Here is a 14,242-nt window from a genome sequence, read left to right as displayed (position 1 = left end):
GTGAAGGTTTAAAAGAATTGTTAGTTTGTTTGCATTTAGAAAGTGTTTTGTGAGGCTATTTTTTTTAAGTCAGACACTCAACTGAGTGAGCCACCCAGATACCCCTAAAACTATTTTTTTGAAGAGTTGTACTGTGCTTTAACGTTTAAAAGGAAATCATTTTCACATACTACATCCCATTTTAACTTCAAAACAAATCTCAATGCTTTAGAAAAAGTATGATTTGTACTCAGATAAGAAAACTGTATCTTAGAGTAGTTGATATTGCTGTAAATACTGGAGTTGGTAATGTATCCTTAATCCTTTGATTAATACACTTTAAACTTAGAATGATTATATCTGGATGTTTCATACATTCCATAATATAATTTAGATATGTATAGCATATTTTAATAAAAATTCCTATCAACTTTATTAGAGAATTCTAATAATAATTCATATTTGAGGAAAATTTACTATATGTCCTGATTATATTGAATTGATTTTCTTTCGATGCAAACTTTTGATATATGTGACAAATACAGCATATTCTTTTAACTGTGCTCTTAGGAATAGTTTTGTTAGATTTCAGGGTATTATAAGTGGTTATGTGAACATGATTTTTTTTGGTCTTATTTGTATCTCTCACTTCCCTACATTGAATTATTTTTTTAGCTAATTTTTAAAAATAAATGTTTATTTATTTTTGGGGGGGGGAGAACATGAGTGGGGGAAGGGCAGAGAGAGAGAGAGGGAGACAGAGGATCTGAAGAGGGCTCTGCACTGGCAGCAGTGAGCCTGATGTGGACTCAAACCCACAAACTACGAGATCATGCCCTTAGTTGAAGTCAGACAATCAACAGCCTAAGCTACCCAGACTCCCCTAAAACGAATTTTTTACAGCAGTTTTAGGCCCACAGCAAAACTGAAAGGAAGGTACAGAGTTCCCATATACTCCCTTGCTCTCACATAAGCATAAGACTATTATCTACATCCCCCACTAGAGTGGTACATTTGATACAATTGATGAGCTTGCATTGACACATCATTATCACCCAGTCCATAATTTACATTAGATTTATCTGAAAAATTGCAAAATACTTGGAGATTAAACAACACATTTTTAAATGTGCTAAAGGAGAAATTTTAAGACAATTTGAAAAATATTTTGAACTAAATGAAAATGAAAACACAACATAAAAATTTGCAGGTTACAGCAAAAGCAATACTTAGATGGAAATTTATTACATTGAACACTTATGGTCTTATGGTATAAAATTACTGACTTTTATGTCAAGGCAGCTGGACTCCTTTAACATGGAAAAAAGATTTTTTTTCTTTTTTTAGATCTGTGTAAATGGTGAATGTGTAGAATCAAGAATAATTAAGTCTGAATCATCTGTCTGTTCAAAAAAGTGCAACGGACATGGAGTAAGTAAGCACAAAATTTGTTTCCCCAAATTACATCTATTTGGACACTTTAAAAAAAATTAATTAATTAACTAATTTTTAAATTTACATCCAAGTTAGCATATAGTGCAACAATGATTTCAGGAGTATATTCCTTAATACCCTTAGCCCATCCCCCGTCCCAAAACCCTTCCAGCAAGCCTCTGTTTGTTCTCTATATTTAAGAGTCTTGTTTTGTCCCCCTCACTATTTTTATATTATTTTTGCTTCCTTTCCCTTATGTTCACCTGTTTTGTATCTTAAATTTCACATGTGAGTTAAGTCATATGATATTTGTCTATCTCTGATTGACTAATTTCACTTAGCATAATACCGTCCAGTTCCATCCACATAGTTGCAAATGACAAGATTTCATTCTTTTTGATTGCCGAGTATACATACACCATTGTATACATTCACCACTTCTTCTTTATCCATTCATCTATCGATGGACATTTGGGCTTTTTCCATACTTTGGCTATTGTCGATAATGCTGCTATAAACATTGGGTGTAAATGCCCCTTCAAAACAGCACACCTATATCCATTGGATAAATACCTAGTAGTGCAATTGCTGGCTTGTGGGGTAGTTCTATTTTTAATTTTTTGAGGAACCTCCATACTGTTTTCCAGAGTGACTGCACAAGTTTGCTTTCCCAGTGCTTTTGCAGAACAAAAGAGATCCTCTTTCTCTGCATCCTTGCCAACATCTGTTGTTTCCTGAGTTGTTAATGTTAGTCATTCTGACAGATGTGAGGTGGTACCTCATTGTGGTTTGGGTTTGTATTTCCTTTCCGATGAGTGATGCTGAGCATCTTTTCATGTGTCTGTTTGCCAACTGAATGCCTTCTTTGGAAAAGTGCCTATTACTGTCTTTTGCCCATTTATTCACTAGATTATTTGGTTTTTGGGTGTTGAGTTTGATAAGTTCTTTATAGATTTTGGATACTAACCCTTTATCTGATATGTCATTTGCACATATCTTCTCCCATTCCATCGGTTGCTTTTTAGTTTTGCTGATTGTTTCCTTTACTGTGCAGAAGTTTTTTATCTTGATGAGATCCCAGTTTGGCTATTCAGGGTATTTTGTGGTTCCATGCAAATTTTAGGATTGTTTGCTCTAGCTTTGAGAAGAATGCTGGTGCAATTTTGATTGGGATTGCATTGAATGTGTAAATTGTTTTGGGTAGTATTGACATTTTAACAATATTTGTTTTTCCAGTTCATGAGTATGGAATGTTTTTCCATTTCTTTGTGTATTCTTCAATTTCCTTTATAAGCTTTCCATAGTCTTCAGCATACAAATCTTTTACAACTTTGGTTAGGTTTATTCCTAGGCATTTTATGCTTCTTGGTACAGTTATAAATGGTATCAATTTCTTGATTTCTCTTCTGTTGCTACATTATTGGTGTACATAAATGCTATTTACATTTATGGTGTGTACATTGATTTTGTGTCCTGCGACTTTGCTGAAGTCATGTATCAGTTCTAGCAGCTTCTTGGTGGAGTCTTTCGGGATTTCCATGTAGAGTATCATGTCATCTGTGAAAAGTGAAAGTTTGACTTCTTTGCCAATCTGGATGCCTTTTATTTCATTTTGTTGTCTGATTGTAGAGGCTAGGACTTCCAACACTATATTAAACAACAGTGGTGAGAGTGGACATTCCTGCTGATTCCTGATCTCAGGGGGTAAGCTCTCAGTTTTTCTCCCTTGAGGATGATATTAGCTGTGGACTTTTCATATTTGGCTTTTATGATGTTAAGGTATGTTCCTCCTATCCCAGCTTCTTGAGGATTTTTATTAAGAAAGGATGCTATATTTTGTCAAATGCTTTTTCTGCATCTATTGACAGGATCATATGGTTCTTATCCTTTCTTCTCTTAATGTGATGTATCACACTGATTGATTTGTGAATATTGAACCAGTCCTGTATCCCAGGAATGAATCCCACTTTATTGTGTTGAATAATTCTTTGGATATACTGTTGAATTCAATTTGTTAGTGTCTTGTTGAGAATTTTTGCATCCATGTTCATCAGGAATATTGGCCTGTAATTCTCCTTTTTAGGGGGTTCTCTGTCTGGTTTGGGAATCAAGGTGATGCTGGCTTGATAGAATGAGTCTGGAAGCTTTCCTTCCATTTCTACTTTTTGGGACAGCTCTCAAGCTGTCAAGGATAGGTATTAACTCTGCTTTAAATGTCTGGTAGAATTCCCCTGGGAAGCCATCTGGCCCAGGAGTCTTATTTGCTGGGAGATTTTTGATAACTGATTCAATTTCTTTGCTGGTTATGGGCCTGTTCAAATTTTCTGTTTCTTCCCCTCTGAGTTTTGTTAGTGTGTGGGTGTCTAGGAATTTGTCCATTTCCTCCATGTTGTCCAGTTTGTTGGAATATAACTTTTATAGTATTCTATGATAATTGTTTGTATTTCTATGATGTTGGTTGTGATCTGTCCTCTTTCATTCATGATTTTATCTATTTGGGTCCTCTCTCTTTTTGAGGAGTCTGGCTAGGGGTTTATCAATTTTATTTTTTCAAAAACCAGCTCTAAGATTCATTGATATATTCTATTTTTTTGGGATTTTATATTGTTTATTTCTGCTCTAATATTTATTATTTCTCTTCTTCTGCTGGCTTTGAGGTTTCTTTGCTGTTCTTCTTCTAGTTCCTTTAGGTGTCCTGTTAGATTTTGTATTTGGGATTTTTCTTGTTTCTTGAGATAGGCCTGGACTACAGTGTACTTTCCTCTTAGGACTGCCTTTCCTGCATCCCAAAGGGTTTGGACTGTCCTGTTTTCATTTTCATTTGCTTCCATATATTTTTTAATTTCTTCTTTAATTGCCTGGTTGAGTCATTCTTTCTTTAGTAGGATGTTCTTTAACCTCCATGCATTTGGAGGCTTTCCAAATTTTCTCTTATTGATTTCAAGTTTCATGACATTGTGATCAGAACAACATATGATCTTATCTCTTTTATATTTATTGAGGGCTGTTTTGTGACCAAGTACATGATTCTATTTTGGAGAATGTTCCATGTGCATGTGAAAAGAATGTGTATTCTGCTGCTTTTGGATGAAAGATTCTGAATATATCTGTCAAGTCCATCTGGTCCAGTGTATCATTCAAGGCCATTGTTTCTTTATTGATTTTTTTCCCAGATGATCTTTCCATTTCTGTAAGTGGAGTATTAAAGTCACCTGCAATTACGGCATTCCTATCAATAAGATTGCTTATGTTTGTGATTAATTGATTTATGTATTTGGGTTCTTTGAAGTTGGGAGTATAAACATTTACAATTGTTAGCTCTTCTTGATGGATAGACGCTGTAATTATGATATAATGCCCTTCTTCATCTCTTGTTACAGCCTTTAGTTTAAAATCTAGTTTGTCTGATATTAGAATGGCTACTCCAGCTTTCTTTTGACTTCCAGTAGCATGATAGATGGTTTCCATCCTCACTTTCAATTGAAAAGTGTCCTCAGGTCTAAAATGGGTCTCTTGTAGACAGCATAAATGGATCTTGTTTTTAAATCTATTCTGATAACATATGTCTTTTGATTGGAGCATTTAGTCTGTTTACATTCAGTGTTATTATTGAAAGATACGGATTTGGTGTCATTGTGTTATGTTTCAGTTTCATGCTTGTGGTGATGTCTCTGGTCCTTTGTAGTCTGTGCAGCATTCTACTCACAAAGCCCCCCTTAGGATCTCTTGCAGGGCTGGTTTAGTGGTCATGAACTCCTTCAGTTTTTGTTTGTCTGGGAAAGTCTTTATTTCTCCTTCTATTCTGAATGACAGCCTTTCTGGATACAGGATTCTTGGATGCATGTTTTTCCTATTCAGCATATTGAATATTTCCTGCCACTCCCTTCTGGCCTGCCAAGTTTCTGTGGATAGGTCTGCTAGTACCCTGATGTGTCTACCCTTGTAAGTTAAGGCCCATTTGTCCCTAGCTGCTTTCAGAATTCTCTCTTTATCTTTGTAATTTGCTGGTTTCACTATGATATTCCATGGAGAAGATCTATTCTTGTTAAATCGGAAGGGCGTTTTCTGTGCCTTCTGGATTTGGATGTCCATTTTCTTTCCCAGATTAAGGAAGTTCTCAGCTATAATTTCTTCCGGTAAACCTTCTGCCCCTCTCTCTCTCTCTCTTTTCTTCTTCTGGAGCTCCTATGATACAGATATTATGTTTCATTGAATCACTTAGTTCTCCAATTCTCCCCTCATGGTCTAGTATTTTCTTATCTTTTACTCAGCTTCATCATTTTCCATAATTTTATCTTGTATTTCACTTAATCTCCCCTCTCCCTCCTCTATCCTTGCTATCACTGCATCTAGTTTATTTTGTACCTCATTCACAGCATTTCTTAATTTTTCATGACTATTTCTTAGTTCCTTGATCTCTGCGGTAATAGATTCTCTGCTGTCTTCTATGCTTTTTCAAGCCCAGCAATTAATCTTATGACTATTATTCTAAATTTTTGCTCAGTTATATTGTTTATATCTGTTTTGAGCAACTCTCTAGCTGTCACTTCTTCCTGGAATTTCTTTTGAGGAGAATTCTTCTGTTTCATAATATTGACTAGTTTTCTGTCCCTTTTGTGTTTTAATAGTTTGCTATGAGTCCTGCTCCTGCAAGCACTACTATATTAAAAAGGGGTCATAATGCTGTCCAGGGTCTGGCCCTTCAGGAGGTATTTTTGGAGTGTGTTTCATGCTGTCTGTTGTTGAGACTCTGGTTGCTTTATCTCCCTACTTGTAGTGGTGGTTTGGTCCTTCCACCACATGTGCTTTGATTTGTTGAAGTATCCCTGGAAAAAATTTTTTTAAAAAGGGTGGTGGTGGTGGAAGAGGCCTTGTCCCATAAAAAGAGAGAAATTACTGAGGTGGGGTAAAGGAAAACAAACAAAAAATTGACCAGGCAGAGAATCAGAGAAACTATAGGGCTTAGTCCATAGAGAGAAAGAGGAACATAAATAAGGAGATACAGAAGAGCTATAAAAGGAATAGATTCAAAATGTCTGCTTAAACAAACCAACAACCAGAACAATCAGACTAGAGAATGGAAGAAATAAGAGGAATAAAAGGAAGAACACACACACACACACACACACACACACGCACACACACACAAATAAGAATTGACCAAGAACCAAATCAGAGAATGTAAAACCACTCGATACTTGATATTTGATGGTGCCTTGGAACCAGTGCCTGCGCTGGTCTGGAGGAGGGACTGTCTGGTTTGGTCAGTGTCAATCCTGCTCTGTTAGATACATAGTTACCAGGAACAGAGAGGCATGGTTTGGTGTAGGCAGGTCCTGCCTCCACTGTGCGCCCACTGTCTGTTCCCTGAAACCCTGCTTTGTTGGTGATGGGGAGAAAAATGGTGACACCCCAGTCTCTCCTCCCTGGACCAGGGGTCCCAAACCAATCTGTTCAGATCATCCTCACAGTGCAACATGGGCAGGAGCAGGCTGGTTTTGTTCCACTCCATAGTCTCCTGAACTTCCTAGGTGCTTGACTGGGATTCAAACCTCAATGTCTGAAAGGATCCCACTCCATGCACCCTGGTTCCAGAGAAGTGCCACTCTTCCCAGCCCACTGACTAATGGCCTCTAGTTCCTCACAGTGCTGACTGGGCGCAAGTGGACCTCTATGTCCGCTCCACCATTTCCTGCACTTCCCTGGCACTCGGCTGGGATTCAAACCCCTGTGTCTTAAAGGATCCCACTCCATGTGTCCCAGTTCCAGTGTACTGTCACTCTGGGTACTGTTACAAAGGTCCTCTGTGTGGCAGGGGCCTGCAGGGTCTTTTGTCTTTTGAATGGCTGTTTGCCTTCTTCCCACAGCACTCAAGGGAGAGGATTGCTCTCTCCAACTGCACCTGGGAGCTAGCTATGGAACCCAAGGCTGGTTCCCCTCCTCCCCAGGTGCTTGAGTAGGGCGGAGAAAGCCTCACAGTTAGAAATTGGTTCTTTCTCTGTTTTTTCCATTCCTTGGTTTGTGGTTTTCCTCTTGTCCAAATATAATCCTACACTTCCACAACCTCTCTTTCTATTACTTTTGTCTCTCCACAGAAGGGGATCCCTCCCCTCCATGCCTACACTGCCCTTTTTCTCTCTCCCGGTTCGCAGTCATCCACCTATGGCCCACCAAGTTGTCCCTGTGGGCCCCTAGAGATGTTTCTGTCACTCCATTGCCCAGATTCCTGGAATTTCCAGTCTTCTGGCCTCAATACTGCTGTGCTTGAGGGATGAGGGAACTTTGGGTCCCCCTACTTCTCTGCCATGTTGACTGACTCTTGATACTGATGAATCTTAAAAAACCTTATTTATACATCCAGTGCTAAGTTCAATTTATTATAAAAATTTTTTTCAAATACTATTTTAAAGAATAGAAACCTAAAATATGTTGTATGTGTATTGTGTTTGTATAGTTGAAATATTTGGTTTGGTGTTATGGTTGTCATATAAAAGAATTATAGCCTCAGAATACCTAGGTGGCTCAGTTGGTTAAGCATCCAGCTCTTGATTTGAGCTCAGGTCATGATCTCATGGTTCGTGATTTCCAGCCCTATGTTGGGCTCCATGCTGACAGTGTGGAGCCTGCTTGGGGTTCTCTCCCTCTCTTTCTGCTTCTCCCCCACTTTCTCCCTCTTCTCTCTCAAAATAAATAAGCTTAAAAAACCCTCTCATTTAAAAAAACAATAAGAGAATTATAATTGTAACCTCATCTTGATAGATATATTTTAATGTTTATTTTTTTATTTTAGGGGGTGGGAGAGGGTAAGAGAGAATCCCAAGCAGGCTCCATGCTCTCAACTCAAAGCCCGACATTGGGCTCAATCTCACAAATTGTGAGATCATGACAGCCAAAATCAGGAGTTGGATGCTTAACCAACTGAGTCACCAGGTGCTCCTGATAGATATATTTTAATAAAAAAAAAGAAAGAAAGAAAACTATTCCTACCTTTTGCCCACTAAGCTTCTAATTTCCATGTGGTGTCTAAGATGTGGTGCTATGTATATTATCATTTGTCTGATATGTATAATGGCTGTCTTATTTATTGACCTGACTATTCTCACAATAGTATAATACTATTTTATGTTTTATAGCAATTGGTAAAAAACAATTACAAATTAATATTAGATATGTCAAGTTTTCTAACTATTCTCTCGGATTATTTATTCAAATCTTTGTTATAATATTGGGAAAGTTTTGTGGTTTTCTTCATGTGATGTTGAATATACTTTGTTAAAATTATTTCTTCATATTCCATTGTTTGTTTTTAGTGTGATTAGGGATCTTTCCCTATTTTTTTTTCAATATATGAAGTTTACTGTCAAATTGGTTTCCATACAACACCCAGTGCTCATCCCAAAAGGTGCCCTCCTCAATACCCATCACCCACCCTCCCCTCCCTCCCACCCTCCATCAACCCTCAGTTTGTTCTCAGTTTTTAGGAGGCTCTTATGCTTTGGCTGTCTTCCACTCTAGCCTCTTTTTTTTCCTTCCCCTCCCCCATGGGTTTCTGTTAAGTTTCTCAGGATCCACATAAGAGTGAAACCATATGGTATCTGTCTTTCTCTGTATGGCTTATGGGGATCTTTCCCAATTACATTTAATGTGTAGGGAAGTTAATAATATTTGCACATTCATTTCTGTTTATATAACTTACTAAACTATAGAAAACTTGGAACAGTCACTGGAGACCTCAGAAAAGTCGTTGTTTTACTAGCAACAGTAGCAGTAAGTTAGCCCTAGAGAAAAGGATATTCTAAATCTGCCCTATAAAAACTTAAAGATAATCCTTATCAAACTGCTTTGCAGGTAATTTAACTGTCTCCCAGCACAAAGTATAGCAATCTTTAAAGGGAAACTATAAAATCTATATATTCTACAATATCAATAATATCCTGCATAAAATTCTTAAAAATAAGGAAATATGCCAAGAAGGAGAATTATGTAACCTATAAGGAGAAAAAAATTAGTCAATAAAAATGTACCCTGAAATGTTTAAAATGATATAATTACCTGATAGGAACTTTTTTTTTAATATGAAATTTATTGTCAAATTGGTTTCCATGCAACACCCAGTGCTCATCCCGAAAGGTGCCCTCCTCAATACCCATCACTCACCCCCCTTCCCTCCCCCCCCCCCCATCAACCCTCAGTTTGTTCTCAGTTTTTAAGAGTCTCTTATGTTTTGGCCCCCTCCCTCTCTAACCTCTTTTTTTTTTTCTTCCCCTCCCCCATGGACTATAAATATTCTCATGGAGTTAAAAAATATTAACATAATAATAAGAGAATGGGAGATATAATTTCTAGAGATGGGAAAATATAACTGAAATGAAAAATTCCATCAATGGGATTAACTGCTCAACAGACACAATAGAAGATATCAGTAAATTTAAAGATAAACCAATAGAAACTATTTAAATTGAAGGAAGAAGATTTAAAAAGATTGAAAAAAAAAACCATGAACCAGTATTCCCTCTTTTTTCTACTTCATTATTCTCCATAAGTTTGTCGTCTATATTGCTGATTCGCTGCTCTGCTTTACCCATCCTTGCCGCCGTGTTATCTATTTAAGCTCAGTTACAACATTTTTAATTTCATCCTGACTAGCTTTTACTTCTTTTACCTCCACAGAAAGGGATTCTATTCTATTTTCAACCCCAGCTAGTATTCTTATTTTGATTCTACATTCTGATTCAGACATCTTGTTTGTATCTGTGTTGATTAAGTCCCTGGCTGTCATTTGTTCCTATTCTTTCTTTTGGGGTGAATTCCTTCATTTTGTCATTTTGAAGAAAGAAAAAGAATTAATTAAATAAAAAATAAATTAAAACTAAAAAATTAAAAACAACACAAAAAATCAAAGGAAGGATGTGAGCTCCTAGGTATGTTTTGGTCTGGTTGTTGAAAGAAGCTTGACAGAACAGAGAAAAAAGGGAAAGAAAAAGGAAAATGTTTGAAAATTTAAAAAAATGAATACAGTAAAATAGAACAAAATGAAATGATGAAAGTAAATAGGATTTAAAATTTACAAAAGTAAAAAATATACTAGAAAAAAATTAAAATATTTTTTATAAAAACGGAAAATAAAAATAAATTTTTTCTCTTTCTGTATTCAAGAATTGTTGCAGGGAGTATGGCTGGAGTTGCAAAAGATGAGTCTGCAAACAAATTGCAGTTAAGTGAAGGTTCTCATACTCAAGTCGGAATGAGGCCCCAACTCCAGAATGCAGCTTCTTTTTATTAGGATAATTGCTAAAGACTACGTGCATAAAGTCAGCTAAGCAAGTGTGTTAATCAATCTAATGGTTTCGCTTTTCAAGGTTGAATTTTGAGTTAATTGGTTTCTATAACACTAGGAAGGGTCAGGTGTGAAGGAAGATCTGGCCCTGGACAATGTTAATGGCTCTAGGCATTCCTTACCAGCCACAGCCTCGGTCAGCTATGTAAACATATCCTAAGGCCTTGCACCTTCTCCAGCCCTTCCCTTTTGAAGTCTTTTCCTTTGATGCTTCTCTCTTGCATCTCCCACAAAGAATAAGCAAAGAAAAAGAAAAAAAAAATTGAATAGATGTACCAGCAAACAGAATGAAATATGATTGAAATTACATCCAATTTTCCCTAGAAGTCAAACTATGAAGCAGTTTATAGTCCATAAACTAAGCAGGCTGAGAGATTTGTGGTGTTCCTCTAGAGTGCAGTTGACCCATTTGGGCAGGGCTTGGTGTAGCGGCTTCCTTCTCCACTAGACAGTGCTGCTTAGTTTATTGGGGTGGATTGTTGTGGTGCATGTAGGCATGTATGCGCATGCACGGGAGGGGTTAAAAATGGCATCACCCAGCTACCCAGTCTCTAGTATCAGAACTCTGTGCTCTCACCCACTGGCAATCAAGCACCCCTCCTTTGTCTCCTGCTTTCATCCACTCCCTGCCTCTATGCTGTCTGTGACCAAGCGGTCAATCTGCCAGGAGGCACCTCCCTCCTGAGTTTTATCTCAGATGGGGCTGTGTTTCCAAATCCCTTACTTCTGAGGGCCCTGCGGCTTTGACCCACTCAGAACCTCTCTGGGAGAGTCTCACCGAGCAATGGCCAGGTGCTGGCCCACCATCTGGTACGTGTACATGACTGTGCTGCTGCATAGCCCAGAGACTGTGGCCAGGTGTCAGCCTGCCCCAGAAAAAGTTTGCGCAATTATATAGCAGCAGCATTTCAGAGGTTGTGGTGAATCACAACAGCTATCTGGTGCCAGGCTTTACCCTTAATGTCCTTGTTCCAACACAAGCAAATGTGGTTATTCTCTGGGGTCTGCTGGGAACTTTGCCTTGTAGGGAGGCCACACAGCCTCTACCAGATGTCCTCTCAGTAGGGGTACTGCCACTCCCCTTGTGGCCTGAGGACCCCTCGGACCTCACTGTCTGCTCCTGGGGATTCACCCTTCCCATCAGAGCTCTGCCAGGTATCAAGCTGCAGAGTTTCAGACTCTGCACTCCCTGTTTATAGTGTCTTAATGGAATTTAAACCCTCTCCTTTCTCCTTTCCCTTTTTTCCTTTCTCCCTTTTTTGTTCAGTACACTCTTTCTGTTTCTCTCCAGCTGCTTTCAGGGGTAATGCTTTCTGTACTCTCCCCCCTGTCTCCATCTTCTCTCCACAAGCAAAAATAGCTCCTTACCCTCCATGGCTTCTCTCTCCCCTATTTTACGTCTCCACGCTGCATACCTGCTGAGTTCTGTGGTTCAAGTTGTGCAGACTGTTGTGTTAATCCTCAAATCAGTTTTCTAGGTATGCAAGATGGTTTGGCGCTGATCTAGCTGCAGTTCAAGGATGAGAGAGGCAAAAAAAGTTCCCTGCTGCTCTGCCATCTCGGCCCCCAGCCTGATTGGCTATAAATCAGAGGTTCCCAAAATTCCCTCAATTAATTTGCTAGAGTGGCTCACAGAACTTGGAGAAGCATTTTGCTTACCAGATTACTTTTTTATTATAAAAGGATATAACTCAGGTACAACCAGGTGGAGGAGATGAATAGGACAAGATATAGGGAAAGGGTGCAGAGCTTCCATGCCACTCTCTGGATGCACACTGTCCTCAAATCTCTACATGTTTACCAGCCCAGAAGCTCTTTGAAACCTATCCTTTTTTTTCTTTTTCTTTTTTTGTGAAGGATTCATTACATAGGCACAACTGATTAAATCATCAGCCATTGTGATTGATTCAACCTCTAGCCCTCTTTCCTCCCTGAAGATTGGCACAGGCACCTGGAATCACATGGATTCCACTGGCAACCAGCTCCCATTCTTAGGTGACTTCAAAACTTACTTATTTCACATAACAAAAGACACCTTTATCTCTCTCTCAACACAGGTAATTCTAAGGGTTTTGGGAGCTGTAAGCCAGGAATTGTGGGTGAAGACCAAATACATTAGAGAAATATGTTTTGATCATCTGAATGACCAAATACATATTTCTTATAAATCACAATATTGCAAACAATTAAGTGATAACTTTTTTCTCTTATTCCAACAGCCCTGCAAACCCCCATTCTAGTTTCTGTTTTGATGAATTTGACTACTTTAGATACCTCACATAAGTGGAGTAATACAGTATTTGTCTTTCATTTATGGCTCATTTCAGTTAACCATAATTTCCTCAATGTTCATCCATGTTGTAGCATGTGATGGAATTGCCTTCCTTTTTAAGACTGAATAATATTCCCTTGTATGTATGTACCACATTTTGTTAATGTAGTAATCTGTTGATGGACATTTGGGTTGTTTACACCTCTTGGCTCTTGTGAATAATACTTCTGGGATCATAGGTGTGAAAATTTCATGTTGACACTCTGCTTTTAGTTATTTTAAATATGTACTCAGAAGTGGGACTACTGGATCATATTGTCATTCTTTCTCTCTCTTTTTTAAAAACAACTTCCAATACTGTTTTTCATTTTCACAGTTTTACAATCCTATCAACAGTGTTCAAGGATTCCAACACATCTTCACCAACACTTGTTGTTTGTGATTTTTTTTTTTAAGTAGTAATCCTGATGGATGTAGTTTGGTATAATTGTGATTTTCATTTGCATTTCTCTTATGACTAGTGATGTTGAGCATCTATTTATATTCTTATTGGCCATTTGTATATCATATTTGCAGAAATTTCTATTCAAGTCCTTTGCCCATTTAAATTATCCAATTTTTAAAATTATTGTTGAATTGTGTAAGTTTGTTGCATATTCCTGATGTTAATTTGTTATCAGATATATGACTTACAAATCTTTTCTCCTGTTCTGTAGATTACCTTTTCACTGTTGATTGTGTCCTTTGATGCACAAAAGTTTTTAAGTTTGTTGTAGACCCATTTATCAATTTTTATTTTTGTTGTGTGTGCTTTTATTTTTTATTTTTCAACGTTTTTTATTTATTTTTGGGACAGAGAGAGACAGAGCATGAACGGGGGAGGGGCAGAGAGAGAGGGAGACACAGAATCGGAAACAGGCTCCGAGCCATCAGCCCAGAGCCTGACGCGGGGCTGGAACTCACGGACCGCGAGATCGTGACCTGGCTGAAGTCGGACGCTTAACCGACTGCGCCACCCAGGCGCCCCTGTTGTGTGTGCTTTTAGTCCAAGAAATGATTGTGAAGTCCGGTGTCATGAAGCTTTTTCACTGTGTTTGCTTCTAGGAGTTTTATAGTCTTAGGTCTTATAGTTAGGACTTTAATCCATTTTGAGTTAATTTTTGTACATAAAGGTCTAATTTCATTCTTTTGCATTGGATATCCAGTTCTTCCAGCCTCAT

The 14,242-nt window shown here is 38.0% G+C and overlaps 1 protein-coding gene across 9 annotated transcripts in view; it reads left to right on the top strand.

Moving 5' to 3' along the window:
- Nucleotides 1–14,242, top strand: part of ADAM32 (ADAM metallopeptidase domain 32) — a 171,483-nt gene that overhangs the window by 130,890 nt on the left and 26,351 nt on the right. For all 9 annotated transcript variants that reach the window (XR_002077699.2, XR_008421607.1, XR_008421608.1 and 6 more), the window contains one exon: nt 1,327–1,410. Coding sequence is in view for 6 of the 9 variants with exons in the window: in XM_019440725.2 (XP_019296270.1) it covers nt 1,327–1,410 (84 nt within the window). In the remaining 3 variants the exon portion in view is untranslated. The remainder of the gene's footprint in view (nt 1–1,326; nt 1,411–14,242) is intronic.

This window comes from Panthera pardus, unplaced genomic scaffold (assembly GCF_024362965.1).
Source record: "Panthera pardus isolate Hobbes unplaced genomic scaffold, ASM2436296v1 HiC_scaffold_13, whole genome shotgun sequence".
NCBI lineage: Eukaryota > Metazoa > Chordata > Mammalia > Carnivora > Felidae > Panthera > Panthera pardus.
Note: the sequence above shows the minus strand (reverse complement) of the source record. Positions and strands in the feature narration are given on the sequence as shown.